Below are 21,930 nucleotides of genomic sequence, written 5' to 3' on the forward strand. Positions count from 1 at the left end.
TAACCCACTTAATCTAGTGCAATCTTTTACCTACATTTACTAAAGCACATACATAGGAGATACAATAGAAATGCTTAGATTTGCTTTGTTTTCATAAAGTCTAATTTGGTACTGAGTAATCAGGTTCTTAATGAAGCACACTCAGGAACTTTGTTCGATTGAGTTGACTTTAATGGTGGGATATATTCCACCTTTGATTCAGTGAACAGTTATCACAAATCATCCCGAGTAGAGGGGGATACAGGTGTGCAGTAGTCTAATAGGATAAGTGTCAAAGATTGACCTTGAAAGAACTAAATGTTGATGAGTGTAGTTTATTTAATATATGCATAGGCACGATATAGATATCTAGAGAAATGACGGGTTGTTAATATTAAAAATGGGACTAATTCATTGTGATAGTTTCAGTAATGAAAAGTGAAATTGTTGATTCTGTATAGATGCTTCATTTGGAAAGCACAACAAAATATAAATTATCTATTATTTGCAGAATTATGCTTCTGTCATATGACGTAATCATTGTGCATATGAGGAATTTGCCAGTTTTATTATTTTTATTTAGTTATATCTGCATATCTATGTAGCTATTAATGCATCTTAAACTTATTTCCAGCAGCATGATGTCCACAGGGCGATGTCTGGATCAAAAGTGGGCTTGAAATGATGAAATGGCATGGGTGTCATATGATTTCAGTGTTAGAAAGCCTCTGTGAACCAAATCTATCTGGCCTATGAGGGATGCAAGTTGACTAAAAAAAGGAAGAAATAAATTCAATAAAATATACAGAGGAATTTATGTCGATGTAATACCGTATATGGCTCATATTGCCTCACATTACCAAATCAATCCAGTGGGTTGAGCCACCAAGGAACCGGTGCACAAATCCACACTGAATCTTTATTTGTAGTTTACTTCTACTATATATATTGAGCCCATAGATGAATTTTTGACCAGTACAATGAAAATTGTAGATGATTTGAAATAAAATTTATGCTGACAGTGATATGATTATGGTCTAATATCCTCAACTGCCATTCACAAGTGTAATTATGGCCCAAAGAAATGTCTTGGATTTCTAAACAGCCATCGCAGGTAGAACAATAACTTTACTTTGAAAAGCATGCCTTTCAATTATGTCTTTTTTTTTATATCATCTTCTACAACAGAGGTAAAAAGTTGACATTGACTGGTCGCATTGTTGTCACTTAACTTTCTGTGTTCACAAAGAAAATTATTATTTATCCTTGTTACAGTGACAATAAGAGACATTTTGAGAATATTTAAGAAAGTCCATTATCTGCATTATAAGTAGTGTAAACTTCAGCAGCTCAGAGAAAGAATTAAAGCCTGGCACAGTTGTTGAGGTAGGTTAGTTGAGAGGTAAGTTGAGGTATTCCATAAAGCACATGAATCCAGGTTGAACTTAAACTGACTAAAGTGAATACCGAGATGATTACTAAAACAGCCCACTGCTGGGACTTAATCCTGGGAGGAGTTAAACTTCATAAAATATCCAGACATAGTCAGTCAGCTCAATGAAAATATATATTACCCTGTTCAACAGTGCCCGTACCATTAACCATTACTGAAGTTCTTCTTTCACTACAGTTTGCTACGTTTTAAAATGATCCTCATTCTCAAACATCCCACTCCCTCGCCATCGTGCATGCTGAGGATAAATACCACAACAGTCTCATAAACTGGCCCGTCTTTGTCATGTTAACATGTGGTTTGTTGAAAAAACAAGGCCCCGTTGCTGTTTGGTCTGTCGGTTTCAGCTAATGGGATTTCCTCAGACAACACCCATCGCCCCACTTTCCCCTGTGTCCTGGGTTTTGTCTCCATGAGCCAATCGACTGATTCTGTTCTCGTCTCATTCCCCACGATTTCAAAAATCACCAAGAACTGTCCTTAAATGCAATGTCTGTCATCCTCTCTTTTATCCTTATCCATCATGTTTTCCATCTTCCCCCTCACTACCAGCTGGGAGTGTTTGGCAACTGTGGGCGCTCGACTGTGGGAGCAGTGTGCAGGTGGGGGTGGTAAACAGAGTCTACCACCTGCCTGTAAATGTGATGGCTTGATAGAAAGAGCACCTATGAAGGATCAAATAAGGAGATATAACTCAGATAGACATCAATAAGTACAAAATAAAGTAAAAAAAACAGCTGGTGTAAAAATTGCCTCACCTGCATCTTCTTCCATCATACTGGTTTATTGCTTATGCTGAATATGAAGTTCAAGTTACATATCATCAGTTTGTTGAAATGAGGAAGGGAAACTGTACACATTTTCCCTTACCTTCTGCACTTTTGTGCACCAACAACCCACCTCGTGGCCTCTACCTATCCACCGTTCTCCGTCTCTTCCTGCAGGTTTTCCCCTTTTCCTGTGATAAATGTGCCAACTTCACCCCGGTTACTCCCACAACTCCAGTTATAGGCTACAGGACAGATACGATCGCACTTATGCTGTGCTGACATGCAGTTTGATGAACATTCTGGAGGTCTGCAGGGAGAAAGGTCAAGGCTTTTCTTCTCGAAAACCAGAACCTGTTGACCGGCGCGCTTCGTCTATAAGAACAAGGTTGGTTGGCCTCACAAAGAAAGCAATAACTTCACATTTTACATCATGGTTAATCAGCATTGTCACCAGGAAACTAAATTCAATTAGTACCAGAGAGGAAATGTTAGCATTGCTTAGCAACAAAATTGAATTTAGAGAGGTGAAAACGTTGTCATTGAAGCTTAAAATAGAATCCAAATGCTGCAGTGTTGCAATTTTCTATGTTAAGAGCAGTGAGTTGGTGCACAGGGAAGGACTCTGACTCAGCTGTGAAGTTTTCAAGGCAGAAAAACCTGCATGAGGAGTCTAAGGTCCCATGAAAACATCCATACTCAACAATGCTATGAGTGTTATAAAAATAATAATCACTGTAAGTTGCTTGGAGAAAAATAAAAAGCAAGAATTTTGTGTATACTTTATGATGTTTGTGTTTCCATATAACAAATCTAAATTTTTCGATGTAATTTCAGTTCAACAAATGCTGTTTTTTCTGGACCATGTCAAGTGAATATTTTCTTTAAACTGGTTTAATGTAATTTGACTGTGTATAACATGGATTAAATTAAAAAAAAAGCAAAGTTCAGAACACTGAACAATGCTTTTTGAGGTAATATGTTGTTCAAATCGCCACCATTAGTTGCTGCATCACGAGTTGTACAACATTTCATAGGCATGATATAGATACATTTGATTAAACCACATATCCACAACTAAAATTTAAACATTAGTTTTGATGTCAGAGGTTTTTGTTGAAGAAAATGTTCATGGTGTCTCTCCCTGAAAGGCAGAAAAAGTCATGTTTTAGGTATAAACTATTTTATAAATCAATTTATAAATGTTATATGAACAAGTGCTTCCACACAAAACATTGATATTTAGAAGTGAAGATTCTCGAAAGGTGGAAGAGAAAAAAATTCCAGAGAAAGCAAAATTAATTAATGCACACAGAGAAGGTTTTTTAAATTTGTTTTTGTGATAATAGAAGTGAAATAGTCACTTAAATGATAAAAGACTATTTGGAAACAAAAGAAAATACCCCAAATTCACAAAATTGCATAGAAATGTAAAAAAATAAAACAAAAAAGAAAGTTTTAAAGTATCCAAAAATATATAATTCTTTCACCTAGAACATGTCTCTCTTAACTTGCTGGGAAGTCAGATGTTTTATTTGATAATCAGTTTTGGGAGCTCTTAAAAACCCTTAATTTAAGACCCAGTTTATACTGTATGTAGCAACAGAAAAGAAGCTGTCACTGGATGCCATCAGATAAAACTAATCAGAGAAACCAAGCATGAACTGTTCTGTTGAATCACGGCGTTAGACCCGCCCTCACCGCACTGTGATGCGTTTGGTACTATCTGTGCCAGTGGAATTGGTGATAAGTGGGATGGGTACGAGACACATGTAGGGAATTTTGTAAAGTAAATAAGTATTATAATGAGAACAGAACTTATCAGACAACAGTCACAGAAGGACTTGGACTCAAGGATTAAGATGATCATTGATTGGGAGGAGGCGTTTGAGATGGTTTTGGCACCTGGTCAGGATCTCCCCCTGGGGGAGGAGGAGGCCCCGGGTCTGGCCTCTGGATGGATGAATGGATGGATGGATGAATGGGTAGATGATTATCAACTTTGGAACTGCCAACACAAACACCCACTCTCTTCTTACCAGTAATACTAACAGGGAAACAGACTGACAACTGAAAGAGAGCCGTGAGAGATGGATGGAACAGGGCAGAAACGTTCTCTGAGAAGCTGCATATACATTTACCAAATACTTATCGTGAGTTAATTGATATCCTGTTGTTTTAAGTTGTATTTTTCTCTTTTTGATTTTTTTTTGTCTTTTTATTTTCTCTCAAAACAGGAGCAGGAGTTTCCATTGTCCTATTGTGATGGGACGTACTGCCAATATCTTGCAAATAAAATGAAAACAAAAAATACTTAAGCTAAGCCGGTATTACTTTGACTGAATTGAGGTCATAACTCACACTTATAGTGAAAGTTTAAATCTTCTGAAACAGTGCAAACAAGTCATTAAGTCAAAGTTAAGATAAACCAGAGCATTTAGGGCTGCGCAGTCGCAGGCACTGCTTTTGCTTTCAGATATAAAGTTTTTGAGAGAAAGTCCCTTTAAGCAGCTTAAATGAACATACTAAAACTATTTTTGGCTCTGTAAAAGTGGTACTTTCCTTCTTCAACTTAACTCCGTCAAACGTTAAGTTAAATTTAGCCCGGCATCCTACACCAGCCCCACACCCGTCCTAACAGACACAGGGGCACCCCCGCCCATTCCCCATAACCCCCACATTTCCTTGTCAGCTTGACTTCTGACAATAATGACATTCATGGAAGCATTATTCACCCAGTCACCCTCTCCACCCTCTCCTGTGTCCTCCCCCCTCTTCCCCTCTTGCTGGGTTTATAAGTCAGCACCAGTGGCTGCTGGCTCAGTGAGAAGCCCTACAGAGAGTGAATAAGAAAGAACAGCAGCAGAGAAACTGATAAACTCATTGAATGTTTCATGATACAAGCGTTTAATTCCCCAACATTTCTAAACAACAACGGACGCCGCAGCTCCAGCATGAATGTCCTTGGGATCTGGTGGTGTGTGATGTGCACGCTCGTCTCTGTGGGTCCGTCTGGGTGTGTGAATGAGGCCGACTTTGAAGTAGAGTACGGAGACGACTATGGCAATGAGATCTCCCTGGACCAGCAGGAGGGTGAGTCTTGTTTGTTTGCCTCTGCCTTGGTCTCTGCTTAACCACGCTTGTTTGAACAGGTGGATGATTGAGAAGAACGTGGAGCCAGTTTCCATGACAGCAACAGAATTTTTAATCATGAATTTTTTAACTTAAAAAGTAACAAAAACTGTTCGATGTGTGCCAGAACATGAGGGTGTTACACAATGTTGTGACTTAAAGGAGCTTGAGGCTCCTTTTAAGAAATGAGACTCTCTAGCGCCACCCTTCGCCACGACGGCCGTTGGGGGTACTGCAGCCAACAGTGAAGCCGGCACGGGAGAACGGGGAGAACGCACATGCAGCGTCATGTGACGTCACATCCGCAGCCCAGCGCGGGACCGAATTGCAGCACATTTTGCAGCACACAGCCTGTTCAAGGCAAAGGAGAGATACACTAGAGGGCTCATTCTTTTGGGTTTGGAACGCTTCATCTGACATTATTACTAGAAAACTTAAAATGTATACGGATCTTTTTCATAAATCCTGCCACAATCCGGCCTCAAGCTCCTTTAATGTGGATTCTTGGTATAAATCCATCACTTTGTGTTTAAATAAACTGTTTGACAATGGACAGATGGATATAACATAGAAAATTTAACAACTGTTTAAACTATTTAAATGCTTTATTAATCCCTGAAGGGAAATTAATTGTTGCAGTAGTCATGATTTAAGTCTCTTCAGAGATTCATTGTAGAGGTTTATGGCAGAAAAGATCTCAAGGATCTCCTGTAGTGGTCTGAAATATCTCCTGTAGGTCGGAAGGATCTCCTGTAGAGGTCTGAAAGATCTCCTGTAGGTCTGAAGGATCTCCTGTAGAGGTCTGAAGGATCTCCTGTAGGTCTGAAGGATCTCTTGTAGGTCTGAACAGAGGCGATTCTAGGGTCTGTTGGGGCCCTAGGCAAAAATTTCTAGGGGGCCCCTCAAACCAGCATTCCTCACCGTTATGTTATAATAAACTGACACCAACGAAAACTTTATGAAATTTTGTTTTTTATTCCAAATGTTTTTCTTTACCTTCGGCTGAGCTGAATCGGCTCCATTTAAAACTTCCAGAATGAACGTTAAATTCTGTGCACACGACACTGTGTGTAGTTTTTTTTTTTTGACACTGTGTACAGGTGGATGATCCGTGATCATGGGAATGACGACATGGGGGCCCTTGAGGGAGGTTTCTTACTGGCTACTGAGATGTCATTGATAAATGCCCTATGTAAACTTATGTATGTAAAGAGGAGGATGTGGTCATTGCGGTTACCACATTTTGAGATCTGTGGAGTAAAAACAGCCTTCAAAATACTTTTTTAGTCCTCAATACCCCTGACAGGAAACAACTTTGTTTATAGTAATAATTAAAAATTAAAAAAATATATAATTTTTTTGGGGCCTCATGGGCCCCCCAACAACTCGGGGCCCCAAGCAGTTGCCTGCCTTGCCTGTTCACAAGCTGCGCCCCTGGGTCTGAAGGATCTCCTGTAGAGGTCTGAAGGATCTCCTGTAGAGGTCTGAAGGATCTCCTGTAGGTCTGAAGGATCTCCTGTAGTGGTGCAGCAGATCTGAAGAAGTCTCTGACTGAAGACGCTCTGCTGCTGAACCACTGTGTTGTGAAGAGGATGCTCAGGGTCGTCCATTGTCGTCTTCAGTTTATGAAGTGTCCTCCAGCTCCAGAGGATCCTGAACAGTCCCCAGAACAGAGCTGGTCTTCTTTATCAGTTTGTTCAGTGTCTTTGATTCACGCCCAGCCTGATCTCAGGCTTATGTTCTTTCGTGGCATTTGCTCCCGGGTACAACGACTCTGATCCGGCTCCCTCGACGATGATGTGATTGAACTCACCACAACAGACTTGTAGAGGACTTAGAACGGCTTGCTGTGAACTCTGAAGGACCTGTCCTTTCTCATAAAGCATCAGTTTTGTACCTCCAGCCCAGTCAGCTGTCCAGGTGAATACTGAGGTATTTATACTATTCCACTGCCTCCTCTTTTTCTCCCATGCTGGAAAAACTATTGGACGTAATCCTGGCTCTCATAAAATCCACAATCATCTCCTTTGTCGTGTTCTTGTTGAATTGGTAGTGTCTGGGTCATGTTTACATAGGGCTTCCTCTTTTCACAAGCAGCTTTAAACTGCAATTGTGGGTGAAACAGCCAACTGCTTCTTAAACAGTGATTTATGTAAATCCTCCAGCCTTGTCTATTGTATTTATCCAGACTATTGGACGATTTTAGTGACATGTTCTATTATTCATATTCAAATTCTTTACAATTCAACTGTTTCACAATGTTTAGACTGTGTTTTTGGCACAATGTTGAACCTCTCCTCATCTTTTCTTCTGAGACACTCATCCTCTCTTTTTTTATTTCATACCAATCTTGTCACTGACTTGCTGCAGACTAACCTAATTAGCAGCAAGATGTTTTTCCACATTTTCTTCTTGACACAACTTGATTTTAAAACCTTCTGTTACCCACATCCCATCCTTGCATGTTACTGCCATCAAATCAAAATTACCTAATATTATTTATAAAATGGTAAAATAGCTTACTTTCAACATGTAAAACATTTCATGCGTCTTTTTTTGACATTTTTAAATCATGGCATTCTGTTTCTATTTACATTTTACGAATTTTCCAATGTTTTTGGAATTGGGTCTTACCTGAGTCATTTGTGTTTTAGCTGGGCATCGAGCCTCTGATACCATCTTTTTGAGCTCAGATGCTGGTAAGTTTGGTAGTCTGGTAACAGAGCCCTGTTAAGTCATTACTTCTCTGTTTTCAACACATTTAAAGGAGCATGAGGCAAGAATAAGAAATGAAACTCATTAGCGCCACGACGACCGTCAGGGTTTCTGCAGCCAACAGCGAAGCCGGAACGGGAGCGCGTGTGTAATCTCATGTGATTTTCAAATCAAGCTCTAAATATGACTTACAATGTTATCTTACCTGGTCAGTAGGAAATGAGCCATGTCAGCATCTATTTTCAGTCCCAATTCAAGTTGAAGCTGCCTCCATGACTCAAACGCGTATCCAATGTTTACTCGTGCACCTACGAGAACGCGCATGCAGCGTCATTTGACGTCACATCCGCAGGACAGCGCGGGAAATTCAGGTCCGGAATTGCAGCACATTTTGCAGCACACAGCCTGTTCAAGGCAACGGAGAGATATGCTAGAGGGCTCATTCTTTTGGGTTTGGAACGCTTCATCTGACATTATTACTAGAAAACTTAAAATGTATACAAATTTTTTTCATAAATCCTGCCTCATGCTCCTTTAACTGCTAACATGGGCCGTAGCAGAATTCTAAAATGTTCATTTTGACACATATAAACGCCAATTAACCCCATAATTAATGCAGCCGTCTGGTTGTTATGTCCAGGGGAGTCTCCAGCCATCCCGAGCCATGCAGATGTGTCCCGCTGGGATAAGCTTTTCATCGCTCTGGAGGACTCCCATATGAGGCAGAACATGCTGCTGGAATCCCTGGAGCCGTGCTGTGGAGGTGTGCACGCTCTGCGGACCCAGGTAGACAAACTGGCCAAGGGGACGTGTCAGCACTCTGCACCCGACCTGGCCTCGGCCTGCAGGGCACAAGCAGAGCAGGCCAGTCTCAGGCTGCATCACAGCCTGAAGGAGCTCCGGGAGGAAGGAGCAGAGAGGGAGAGGAGAATCAACGCCACCTTACAGATGATCCTGCACAGCAGACGGGAGGACGATGCTCGAGTCACGCTCTTTGGGGAAACATCGACTTGGCCAGACAGCACGGAGGTCCACCGGCCAACACCGAGACCCGGACCTTTGGGGAGGGTTTTCAGCTCGGTGATTAAACTGTTTCCATCTACCCTGAAGGAGCAGGAAGCACCTTCACAAGTGGACCTGATTGCAGTGAAAAGGGAGCTGGTTACTATAGCAACAGGGCTTCAGAGGGTTCACCTGCAGCTCAGGAAAGTGATAGAGCAGGCAGGGCTGAGGGAGGACAGGGGAGATGCGTGAACTGCATAGCTTATAGCAGGATTTACTGGGATTTTGCACACACTCTTTTCAAGTATTGTTACTTTTTTATATAAGAGCTTGTTTTTATGTTGCTTTTTTTTTTTTTTTTTTTTACTTTACTATACAACAAAAAAAGTGGATTTACTATAAGGAATAAAAATCAATTAAACCACCAAATTACTCTCATGGAAAGGTTTCCTCCCTCCTCCTACACACCAGTCATCTGCTCAGAGTCCGTGTACGTGCTTCATCCTTCCCCGCAGGTGCCCCAGTTTACACCACCACCGCCGCCGCAGCTTTTATGTCATTGTGATGTTTGCTGAAACCACAACTGCAGGAAGGTGTGTCAGGGGGTCTGGTTCGTGCACGACCGTGGGTAGGTCTCTCCTACTCATTTGTGGGTTTAAGAGTCGTCTGAAAGGAAAAGTCGCCGCGACTTACGATGCTCAGAGCTATTAGGATGTGTGAAAGCCCGCCAGAATGATATTACTTTGCCGCCGCCTGGCCCTCCACCAGCCTCACGCACACATATGCATGCAGACTTGCTCTTAAAAACACACAAAGAGCGGTTTGTCTTGTAGCTGGAGCTACTTTCCATGTATTTTACAGTTTCTATGTGATGATTTGTGGAGGTTGTTTGTCTCAGAACACACTGTTTTTTGTGTTTTGCGGAATTTTAATGAATGAAGACAAAGAAAAATAAGATGTTAAATGAGTAAAAGTAACTGTACTTTATCATTGAAGTACTTTACACGTATTCTCAGCCAAATGAATCAATAATAGAGGTCAATGGGCTGTGTTAGTTGTTTTTTAGCCCATTTCTCTGGTTTCTATTGTTTATACGTTAACACAAAAGCACCATTTAAAGTTGTAGGTGTTTGTGAGGGAGCTCATTTGAATAAGTAATGCATTTGAATAGTTTTAACTTAATAAAACCTAATACAACACAACTAAGTCTGCAAAATGTAAGACATTGCTAGCCTTTTCAAAAAACAAAAGGCTTGTGAGCCACGGTAGGAATCTATACTTGTCCCCATGCCGCTTCGTGAGTTTCTGCATTAACATTCTGTATAAATCAGAAGCTGGGTGGAGAACTGCAGACACCATCCAATTTTCTTCTGGCCTCTTTTCCCTTAAATGTCACGAGGCGCAGAGGAGCGTGGAGGACTCGTGCATCACGGCCGGATTTCGTGCTACACCTGTTTCACGTCCAGAAGAAACACATGCAGTTGCAGAAACGCCGACCGGTCGGTTCAGTGCGGTGGTACTTGAGATTCAGCAGAAGACTCCGTCTGTGCAGTGTGTGTGTGGGGGTGAATGGATGTGAATGGATGCTTTGTCGTGTCTTGTTTGTTCATTCTTAAGGGATAATTATAGAGAAAGCAGGAGACTAATAAGCATGAAAATTGGAAGAGGAGGGACCCAGAAAAGTTGTACTGATGTGTCTCTTCGATAGTCGGGAGACATGACGACTGTACTCACACATAAAACCGTGGTTTTTGTCAGCCAGCTGGCCAGACACGGCCCAATCACCGAGCCACCATCAGCCCTCCTTTCTGCTCTGAATCCTTTTCATTCTGTCCTTCCCTTTCATCTGTGTTTAGTCATCTAACCCGTTTGCCAACCCCACCATCATCTGTCACTCTTCTTCTTTTCTGTCTTGTGTTTGTTTTCCTTCTCTTTTACTCCCCGGATTAGTTTTTTTCTATCTGTCTGTCTCATCACCAGAAAGCAGCTTCATCAATCTTAGTCCGAACCTCCGCCGGCTGCCAAATGTGACTGACGTTATACTCCAATAACACCGGGTTTGGCTTGGATCTTTGATTAGAATTGGGTCCGAGAACGTACTGTGTTCATCAGAGAGATTTTAATCATACATCACGTATTCACAGAAACAGACACAATATTGGCACTTTCCAAACAACAATACAAAACAATCAAAGCTCCAATAAACATTTAGCAGTCTCTTATTTACACTGAAATTGAAATCTCATGGAGGAGCAAATGTGGCTGACGAGAACAGAAGAGGTGTCTATTTGATGGGTGAGTCCAGAATCTCCTCGTACTCCTCTCTCGGGCGCCGCCCGCCGCCTCGGGAGGGAAGCAGCTTCATAACAACCAGCCAGCCGACGCTCAGGACCACCATGGTGTTCCCCACGACCTCGGGTGCCGTGGGGGCCAAAGGCAGCACGGCCAGGTGCAGGAGCATGGCAACGGGTATCTCCAGGCTCTGAGAGGCGGAAACCAGGGCTGGGTGCAGCCGGGTGAGGGCGTGCGTCATGCCCAGGAACGCTGAGACCGAGCAGGCGACCAGGCCCAGGACGAGGCCCCAGGCCGGAGCGCTCGTGGGCCAGGACCAGCCCTCCTGGAGCAGGGCCAAACAGGCCGGGGCCAGCAGGCCGCCGGTCCAGCTCACTGTGAACAAAGCCGTGCCGACCCCCACCCTGTCTTTCAGCGAGCGATACCCAACCAATGCTAGAGCCATCCACAAACCTGCAAGGGCTGAGAGAGACCATCCAAACGCACCCCTCCAGAACTTCACTGGGTCAGTGGGGGAATCTGAATTACTCTCATCCGTTGTGGGAAGTAAGACGAGCCCCAAACCGCACAGGCCCGCGCCAAGGGTGATCCCGTCGGCCAATCCGAGCTTTTCCTCCAGAAGCAGGAAGGCAAGGACCGCCGACAGCGCCGTGGTCGCCAAGCGCCAAGTCGTGGTGCCATTTTCAGCGGAGACGAAGGACAAGGAAGAGTAGGCGCAACAAAGGGAGAGGGAGTAGGCGACGCCGTAGCAGAGCAGACGCAGCCGATAGCCTTCCGGTCCAAAAGGGTTCTCCCCCCTGTGCAGCGGAACGGCGACGGCGAGGAGCTGCACGACGGAGCGCAGCAGGAGCAGGAACAGCGGGCCGAGGCTGAAGCGTTCGGAGGCCAGGCGCGTCAGGACAATCAGACAACCATGCGCCAGCGCCGCCCCCAGCAGGAGCACCCAGGTGAGCCGGGACGCAGACACGGACGCCTCCCCAAAACTGGCCAGCTGCTCTCCGACTCCTTTCCCGGGCCCCTTCGCTGCTTTGGCTCCGCCCTCGCTCCCCTCTCCCCCCCCGGTGACCTGAAGTTTATGGGACGTTTCTCTGTCTCTGTCTTTGGACCCGAACAGCGTCAGAGGCCACTTCCTGCTCTCCGTCAGGCGCTTCCTGTCCGACGTCTCCTCCAGGAACGAGCCGAAGTCCTCGAAAGACGGAGCGTCGTCGTAGCCGTCGTCCCCCGGCTGGGGGAAGTGGGTGTGCACCCCGGGCTGGGGGGAGTAGGGCGTGTGGGTGGCGTACTTTGCCGTGACTGTGTGAGGGTGGATCTTCACTCTCTTCTTGGAGCCACTCAGCAGGTGAGTGGACTCCATGTTTAAAACCTGACGATGACCAACACCTGCAGGGGGGAAACACACCACGTTTAATGCCTCACACAACTTGTGTTTCACGCACGCATGCACCCACGACTCCATCTCTTCTCTTTGCGTCATGCTGTCTCTCTCTCTAGGATTCAGCTTGATAGCTCATATATTTTTAATATCACGGATGATAATAATAGCGGTGACTCACAGAGTCCCTGCAGTTCGCCGGTGAATATACATCAGCTCTACACGTCAGACCAATGACAACTTTATCTGATTTTTATTTTCTCTTTTGGGTGAAACTGTTTAAATTATAGGCTGAGTTATACAGAGTCATCGCCGCCTTGTCTCCATATCCGTATATCATCTTGGGCGTCGCAACCTTCAAGCGTCTGCTCACAACGACGGTTACATAAGCAAGTCCTTGGTGCCTCATTTGTCTCCTGTCTCTCTCTTTCTAATGAGTTTTTCCCTTTTCTGTCTCTTTGCATTGACATTTAAAACTGTAATTTGTACAAAGGCCTTATTTTTTAATCCAAGTTCACATCCTCCCATATTGTATTTTTATCAACACCTCCATCTTTTCCTATAACTTTGCCTGCGTGCTCCGCAGATGGCATAAAACTGCCTCTTGACGGTGCAGCAGAACAATATGGCCCTTGCAGATGTTGTCCGCCACAACCCCACAGCTGCATTTGAAGCTGTAAAACGTGCAACGGCTAACATATCTCAGAAAATGGAAAACAGCATAATGTTTGTTCGTGCAAACCATTTGCTTTTATGTGAACTATTTTCCCAGAGTTAAGATGTTTTCACATTTATATTTGATGGAGAAGAAATAAGTATACGTAATGAAAATTTTTTTTAAAAGTGATGTATTGTGAGATTCACTGTATTTCATGAATAATGAATGAGTCGAGTGCAGGCTTCTTGGTTTGATTCATTATTCTTACATTTCCCTCAGTCTCCAACGGCTCATTTTAAGAAGTTTCAAAGACAAATACATCAATCTTTTTAACTAATTACACCCAAATTGCAGATTAATCTGTTATTGGTGAATGATAAAGGCTCCTGCGAGGCTCACAAGGCTCTCGTTTAGTAGTGATATATTGTCAAGTCAGCAAAAGGAAAACTTCAGATGTCCTGCTGCAAGTTTGAAGAACTCATCCTCTCAGGAGCCATTCGTACCTTTTGCCTTGTTTCGAGCATTTTATTAATCTCTTAAGCCACTATATGTAGCAATACTTCTGACCACATGAGGGAGTGTAGAGCTTGTGTGCTGACAAATGAGCCAATGGCGATACTGCGCCAATGAACGACGTTGGTCTGGTTCGGATGCGATGTGCTAGACTATTTTTTTAATTTTTTTTCTCACAGTTTGTGAGAATGAATGGTGGTGTGTCTGACAGGAGGACAGGAGCACCACAGGGGACTGTACTCTCACCATTCCTGTTCATGCTGTACACCTCAGACTTCCAGTACAGATACTCAGATGAATCTAGTTGTGGAGTGTATCAGTGATGGATGAGAGTCTGAGTAAGGAGAACTGGTGGACTGTTTTGTGGCATGGTGCTGCAGAATTCATATCATCTTGAATGTGAAGATAAAGGAGATAATTGTGCATTTTAGAGGAGCCAAGATTAAGTCATGTAAATTTTCCATCATGGAGGAAGAAGTGGAGGAGTATAAAAACCTCAAGTTTAGCTCCACAGCAGACCGGGCTGGAGATACAACACTGAGGGTGTTTTTAACAAAAAGACAGAGCAGACTTTACTTCTTAAGGAAGTTTAGGTCCTTCAGAATTTGCAGGAGGAGGTTGAATATCTTCTATAAGTCTGTTGTGGAGAGTTCAATTACATCTGCAGTCATGTGTTGGGGTGCAAAATCCGAACCAGCGACTTAAAGAAACCAATAAAGAAGGCTGGTTCTGTTCTGGGGACTCTACAACAAAAATAAAAGTTGTATTGCTGCATATAGTGGCTTTAAAATACATTTAATGAGACAACGATTCGCTTGTATGATTTTACATCTGCGAGTTTTATGCAATGTCTTATGTTTCCTTTGATTCTCCCTCTATTTTATGCTTTTGTCTTGTGTTTTTTTACGCGTGATTTTTGTTATGTACTTTGTGGCTTTTAACTTGTGAAAATCTTCTTTTTTACTTGTGTACACTCAACACTTTATTAGGAAAACCAGGTGCACCTATAAAGTGCTGAGTGTATGTACTTGTAAAATCATGAGGTCAAAGGAAATATGTTTGGATAAATAAAGATAAAAACACTACATTTAGGTAGTATGGATCAAATCTGTAGTGAGATTGATTTCTTATTCTAAAGTCACATATATCAAAGAGTACTACATTTGTTTAAGCAACTGCATAAAATTGAATGTCAGCCTGCAAAAGGTAATTCAGTACAAAGATGATAATAATTCAAACTCATATATCGCAGTTCTGTGAACGTACTGTAATACACACTTAGTATAAACCAAAAGCAAAGTGTCAGGCGGCTGAAAAATGAGAATAAGACCCCCTTACGACACAGTATGAACAAGTATGACCTGACAAACGGCTATCATTTCAGTGTTTCAGCGCTCTCGTTATTTGCTGGATGGGTTTAAAGACAAAGGGTGAGATGTGGCAGGCAGAGTCAAAGTGAAAATAGTTTTGGCAGCTCACTGCTGTTTCTCCAGTCGTTTGATGGCACTGGCATCAGCCCGGGGGAGTCTGAGAATTTATGGGGATCTATCTGTCCTTGGTTCTCTGTGGAGACCATAGTGTTTCCACAAATCAGAAAGGAGAGCAGGCTGAAGGCTCACGGTGTGAGTGTTGCAAGGTTTGTGTGTCTCTGGTTTAGTCGGTGCACATAAAAACGGTGGGAAAAAGATGATTTTGAGGGAAAATTGTAGGCTGCTAAATCTCTCAATAACTTCAATCCAAATTGGTGAAACAGGGATGTGAATTGGTTTGTTGAATTAAATAAAAAGCCGGAGGCAAGAGGCGATCCATCAGCAGCAACTCAACAGAAGATTATTCTCACTGTCGTTTATCTGAAATCTGATCGGATGCTCTGTGAAAAAAACACACAAAGAGAAAGAGATCAGGATGTTCTTGTCTGGTTTCTCTCACAGTCGGTTAACTGTGCTGATGCAGACAGCCTCTGCAATGCTGCTGCTCCCGCCACTGCTGCTTTACGCTCAAAAGCTCGTTAGACACCTTACACAACGGAAAAAGTATGCCATCACAAGCCAACAGCTCACCTGCAGAGGTACCTTGAATTTATAGAAGGCACTCTTCTTATAGAATCTGATGAAAAAATAAACCATATGACAGACTGGTGTATTTACACCTCTCTCTGCATTTTTTATGTAAAAGGCATTCTACAAAAGCGTGCATTGATTTAATAGCACTATGATATGAGTTATCAATAGCCCAGTCAATTCATAGATGGTGCTATTGTTAGTAATGGCCTGGGAGGTTTTATTCAGAGCTGTGTAAATACTAGACGCTGAAATTGGCTTGTCCACAGCAGAGATGAAGGTTCATGTGCTCTTTGCATCTCTGTGAGATGTTATTTCAAGGTTAAAGCTGTTCAGTGATGCGCCCCTGTGACGCCAGAGGGTTGTAAAACACGCACACATTTAGACACAGCCACCGTGAAAAACGAGAGGAGCAGCAAATCACAGGGAAGGAACTAAACACCGTTTAATCTTGTATCGATGTTGCTTTTATTCCGGCTGTGCGACGCCGCCGCCAACCCCAAGATCGCGGGTTCGAGTCCCGCTCTTGCCAAATCGCGAGTTTTTTTTTTTTATAGTGTGTAAATAATTATCATTGAGCAATAGTATTAAATGACCACCAGTGACCTGCGATCAATTCTTGAATGCACTTTCAGAAATACTCCACCAGGTAGGTCAGTTTATGCACTCACCTGCTGTCAGACAAACCCGCGGATGAGCGGAGCTCAGCGACGCTCAGCCTCAGTCAGCATCTCCAACGCCCCATCACCTCTGCCTGGCCATCCGAGTCCCTCCTTTCTGCTCTGGTTTTCTCCTGCGGCAGTCCTGATTGTCCTCAAGGGCACCGCTGCACACCTCTGCCCGACATCCACTCACACTTCACTTCACCCTGCCTGGGTTTGTGATAATAAAGCTGCCGCCCGAGTCCATTCCTGTGTGAGCGCTGATGAAGATGCTGCTCCTGCCTGGCCAGGAGAGACTGGGAGAGACAGGAGGAGGGAGAGACTAATGACGTCTGAGCATGCGTGGCGTCCTCTACACCGCTTATCTGGCTCACTCTGCCAGAATAATAATCATTTCTTCAACTGAATTTTTTTTTTTTTTTTTTCCTTTTCCTTTTCCAGTATAAGGGCCATGTAGGAGAAAAAATATTTGAGAGGGGAAGATTTTTTTTTATTGTGCACTTCGAGAAAAAAGTTGAAATGTCGAAGAAAAAGTCGAAATGTCGAGATTAATGTTGAAGTACAATTTCGAGAAAATAGTCGAAATGTCGAGAAAAAAGTTGAAATGTGGAGATTAAACGAGCATGAGGCAGGATTGAGGCAGGATTTATGAAAAAATGCGTATACGTTTTAAGTTTTTTAGTAATAATGTCAGATGAAGCGTTCCAAACCAAAAAGAATGAGCCCTCTAGTGTATCTCTCCGTTGCCTTGAACAGGCTGTGTGCTGCAAAATGTACTGCAATTCCGGGCCCGAATTTCCCGCGCTGTCCTGCGGAAGTGATGTCACATGACGCTGCATGCACGTGTTCCCCGTTCTCCCGTGCCGGCTTTGCTGTTGGCTGCAGTACCCCCGACGGCCGTCGTGGTGAAGGGTGGCGCTAGAGAGTCTCATTTCTTAAAAGGAGCCTCATGCTCCGTTAATGTTGAAGTACAATTTCGAGAAAAAAGTCGAAATGTCGAGAAAAAAGTCGAAATGTCGAGATTAATGTTGAAGCACAATTTCAAGAAAAAGTCGAAATGTCGAGAAAAAAGTCGAAATGTGGAGATAAATGTTGAAGTACAATTTCGAGAAAAAAGTCGAAATGTCGAGATTAATGTTGAAGTACAATTTCGAGAAAAAAGTTGAAATGTCGAGATTAATGTTGAAATACAATTTCAAGAATAAAGTCAAAATTTCGCCTATTTTCTCAACATAACTTTATTCATGAAATTTTGACTTTTTTCTCAACATTTCGACTTTTTTCTCAAAATTGTACTTCAACAGTAATCTCGACATTTCGACTTTTTTCTCGACATTTCAACTTTTTTCTCGAAGTGCATAATGAAAAAAAAATCTTCTTCCTCTAAAATATTATTTTTATTTTTCTCCTGCCTGGCCCTAATACTCTTCTGTAGTTATGGGCCTTATGGCATATGCAAAAGCTTTTTGCCCCCTTAGTTAGTCAATAAACAATATCCAGCAAGCATGAAACTACTTCATGTTTCAATTCACAGTGGACAATGAGAACTAAATAACATTTTTCTTAATTTTTCCTCAATTTGCACTTATCTTCATTTCCAGATAAGCACTCAGCAGGAAATAGCTTAAAACTCTAAAGTCACGCATAAACTTCAGAGACCTCACAAGCAGACCTGGCAGCAATCGCTGCATAATCGGCGCTGCATGCAATTACAAACGGAGTTAATCTTTTGAAATGAATAACTTGTGTAATACCGACATTGCAAAGAAAATGACTAACCGGCAGAGAACTGCTTTAAGCAACTCTGTCAAAAAAAGAGAACAAATTGTGAATAAAAATAGATTTCATTGATCCAATAAAATTAAATGAAAACAGTACAATAAAAGTGAGAACATAGTTGTATTTTCTTCTGAAAAAAAATATTATTATTAATATTTTATTATTATTATTATTACTACTACCATCATCATCATCATCATCATCATCATCATCATCATCATCATCGTCATCGTCATCGTCATCGTCATCGTCATCGTCATCGTCATCGTCATCGTTATCGTTATCGTTATCGTTGTTGTTGTTGTTTGTTGTCGTTGTTGTTGTTTTAAATTACTTCTCTAAGAAAGAGGTTATTTCAAACAACATTATGCAAGTAATTGTGAACCCTCTGAATATAATTTGTAATTTGTAATTTATTTATTTCAAGACAGGGACATTGCACAATAAAACATTAATGTTGTATATAGCATATTGCAGCAAAGAAGATATATATATATATATATATATATATATATATATATATATATATATATATATATATATATATATATATATATATATATAAAGAAAAATAAAATAAACAGAAAAAGGCCAATAACGATAAAGAGACAATATATAATATCGATAGAGACATTGAAGCAGATTCAACAAGACGGGTCAGACTGCCCCCCACCGAAACACACCACAACTTCAACAATTCATAAATGTGTACACTCTTGTCTTGACAGTAGCCAACACTTCGCCAAATGTGAGAAGGCATCGGGAGTTCTACATGAAATAATGTCTGTTGGCAGATTATTCCATTCAATCATGGAGGTGCAGGAAAATGATGATTTCCCAAATGCAGTTCTGCGATGGGGTGCAATACATTCCCCCCTTGTAACAGATCTTGTTGTTCTTGTTGGCCTCTCATAGCAGAGTGCAACATATTTTTTCAAGGGGGGACATGCAGCAATGTCAACCATTTAAAAAAGTAAGCAGACATTTGAGTGCTTTATCAGATTCTCAAAGTTTAAAATTTCATATTTATTGAGTATATTAGATTAGATTAGATTGTCCTTTATTCCTCCCTCAGTGGGGAAATTCGCTAATCTAATCTAATATGACAGTGATGGTAGCGCCGTGGCTTTTCATCGTGGATTTTGAGGACATTTTTGTATAATGATTCAAGTGGTTTTAGAACTGTTTTGTTTGAATGAGACCAGCTTGTAATACAATATAAAAAATGCGTTATAAACATAGCATTCAGATACACAATGAAAACCTGTGAGTGAATTCCTTATGCATTTAAAATTAGCTGGGCTAAATTTCTAAGTGTGTTTCTCAGTTTTTAACATGGTAAGAGTTTGGTCAAAGATTAAACCCAAGTACTTGAATTTATCCACATTATTGAGTGTTTGCCCATCTACTGAGACGACAGGGCAATCTTTCAGTGTGAGCCTGTTGGTTAAAACCATGATGACAGTTTTTTCTAAATTAAGTGTAAGGCAAGAGTTGTGTAGCCAGAGAGCAACCTTTTGCATTGCCTTTGTTTATGTCTTCGCAACCTCTATAGCACTGTTACCATGAGTGTACAGTATATGATAGTGTTGTCTGCATACAGTATTATGCTGACATCATCACACATGGAAGGCAGATCATTTATATAAATGCTAAAAAGTAATGGCTCCAGGATTGATCCTTGCAGTACACCCAGTCTGCAGGCTTTAAGTGGAGAAAGTGTATTGCTTACACGCACAAACTGGTGACGGCCACTTAGGTATGATTTGATCCAATTTAGAGTGTGTGATGAAATATTATAATGACCAAGTTATGATCGACAGTATCAAAGGTCTTACGCCGGTAGCCCAACAACTCCTCCTTGGTCTAAGTTAGTTTTAATTTCCTCAAGAAAGAGTGTTTTTTCTTGAATCCAAAGTGCAAAGGGTGTAAAAGTACCTTTGATTCAAGGTGGGCAATTAATTGTTCTGCTACTGCCTTTTCCAAAACCTTTAAGGCTGCTAGAAGTATACTAATGGGGCGGTAGTAACTGACCTTCCCAACTGTCGCCAGATTTATGGAATGGAGTTACTATAGCTGTTTTAAAAGTCCTGGGAAAGATGCCTTCATTTATAGATTTCTTTGTTATTGTACTAATTGATGAAATTACAAACTCTTTATGTAGCTTTAAAAATGCAGTGACCAGACAATGTATATCTTTAGCCTTGCTGTTTGACAAATTTGATAACATTTTATTCACTTTAGCCTAATTTATCGTGTTCAGGTCAAATACCGGTACATACATACACATATACATTTGATTCTCCAACACTGCTAAAAAGAGGTAACTCCAGCCGAGCAGCACAATTAAGACTGAGAAGCTCCCCCGAATAGGTTTGTGACAAAGTGCTGCAAAAGCTGTGAAAATCCATTAAAATCATGAAGCTGTGAAAGAATATGGCACAACAACGACTGTAGACCCACAGCTCTCTCGGGCCAAGCAAGCAATTAATCAAAAAAGCAATAACAACTGGGCCAAATGTTCAGGAAAACAACATTTCACAGCAGATAGACGGCTTTATCCTTTCTTTGGACAACTTAAATTTTTACATCTTACAAGGTGAGGAGGCTGTATGGAAACAAGAGTGGAAAAGGGCATGTTGAGGGTATTTTAAATCATTCAGCTATAAACCTGTATAGCCTTTACTTGTGAAAGAATCAGACTCCCCTTGAAGGTTTTTTTTTTTTTTTTTTTTTTACCAGACACGTTATATGAACCTGTGTAGTGTGAATAAAAAGGTTAGTACTTTGACCTCACAGTGAGAAGACTCCTGTTTTTTTGTCCCAGAGTGGGTCTCAGTGTAATGTTTGCATGTTTTTCCTCATGCTGACATGGACTCTCAGGTTACTCCAACTGCCTCAGCCTTAAAACATGGATTTCCGGTTGTTTGGGGATTTTAAACTGACTGCAGATCTGACTGCGTGTGAAAGTGTTTGTGGCTCTGTGACAGACTGGTGATCTCTCCTGGGGCTACTCCATCTTTCCGGATGGATATGAGTGGATGTTTCCAGGAGTTCTGCCTCGATGCCTCTTTTTCCAAGTTTTTTGAAGACATGCTGCTGATACCAAATTCAAAATAAGCATGCTTTTGTCAGCACTTTACTTTTTCAGCTTAGTAATAGTCTTTCTCAACAAATAAAGTCCACGAATAAATCGTTTGCTGCAGAAAGAAAAAAATTATTATACTTCTTTACAACATCCCTCAGATGAAATAAAAGTTCAGGTCTACTGCGGCGTTAGCACACTGTTTGACAGAGATAACTTTTTTATTTATTTTTTTAATTATCTAATTTTTAATTATTTTCATTATTGGAATTAACATTTGAATTCAAAATGAAAACTAAAAATGTTTCCTTTTATGAAAATAAATCTTGTGAAGTCTGGACCAATCCCAAGTCACAACTCCCTGTGTTAGCACGTAATGTTTTTCCAGCAGGCTCGTTTGCCCGTCGTATTTTCGTTAGTTTATTGCCTACCTTGCATGCCTGGTGAGCTACATTAACTTT

The 21,930-nt window shown here is 41.6% G+C and overlaps 2 protein-coding genes across 3 annotated transcripts; one reads left to right on the top strand and one right to left on the bottom strand.

Annotated features, from left to right (window-relative positions):
- The first annotated feature begins 5,037 nt into the window (after positions 1-5,037).
- Positions 5,038-9,447, top strand: LOC133462609 (uncharacterized). 2 transcript variants are annotated; one of them, XM_061743934.1, is made up of 3 exons: positions 5,038-5,292; positions 7,986-8,030; positions 8,687-9,447. In XM_061743934.1, the coding sequence occupies exons 1-3, from the start codon at positions 5,094-5,096 to the stop codon at positions 9,298-9,300; spliced, it is 858 nt and encodes a 285-aa protein (XP_061599918.1). In that variant the 5' UTR covers positions 5,038-5,093; the 3' UTR covers positions 9,301-9,447. The 2 variants fall into 2 exon arrangements, with proteins under 2 accessions (XP_061599918.1, XP_061599919.1); XM_061743935.1 differs by lacking the exon at positions 7,986-8,030.
- Positions 9,448-10,722: 1,275 nt separating this feature from the next.
- slc35g2a (solute carrier family 35 member G2a) lies at positions 10,723-16,901 on the bottom strand. The gene is made up of 2 exons (XM_061743639.1): positions 16,615-16,901; positions 10,723-12,720 (listed from the first exon to the last, which is right to left on the bottom strand). The coding sequence occupies exon 2, from the start codon at positions 12,692-12,694 to the stop codon at positions 11,333-11,335; it is 1,362 nt and encodes a 453-aa protein (XP_061599623.1). The 5' UTR covers positions 12,695-12,720; positions 16,615-16,901; the 3' UTR covers positions 10,723-11,332.
- Between the last annotated feature and the right edge of the window lie 5,029 nt (positions 16,902-21,930).

The sequence above is a fragment of the Cololabis saira genome, chromosome 16 (genome assembly GCF_033807715.1).
Source record: "Cololabis saira isolate AMF1-May2022 chromosome 16, fColSai1.1, whole genome shotgun sequence".
Taxonomy (NCBI): Eukaryota; Metazoa; Chordata; class Actinopteri; order Beloniformes; family Belonidae; genus Cololabis; species Cololabis saira.

Excerpts from the sequence above, each read along its gene's own strand:
- slc35g2a (XM_061743639.1), bottom strand. The coding sequence starts at position 12,694 with ATGGAGTCCACTCACCTGCTGAGTGGCTCCAAGAAGAGAGTGAAGATC.
- LOC133462609 (XM_061743934.1), top strand. The coding sequence starts at position 5,094 with ATGATACAAGCGTTTAATTCCCCAACATTTCTAAACAACAACGGACGC. Across the intron at positions 5,293-7,985 it reads CTCCCTGGACCAGCAGGAGG|CTGGGCATCGAGCCTCTGAT; the intron begins GTGAGTCTTGTT and ends TTTGTGTTTTAG. Across the intron at positions 8,031-8,686 it reads CTTTTTGAGCTCAGATGCTG|GGGAGTCTCCAGCCATCCCG; the intron begins GTAAGTTTGGTA and ends TGTTATGTCCAG.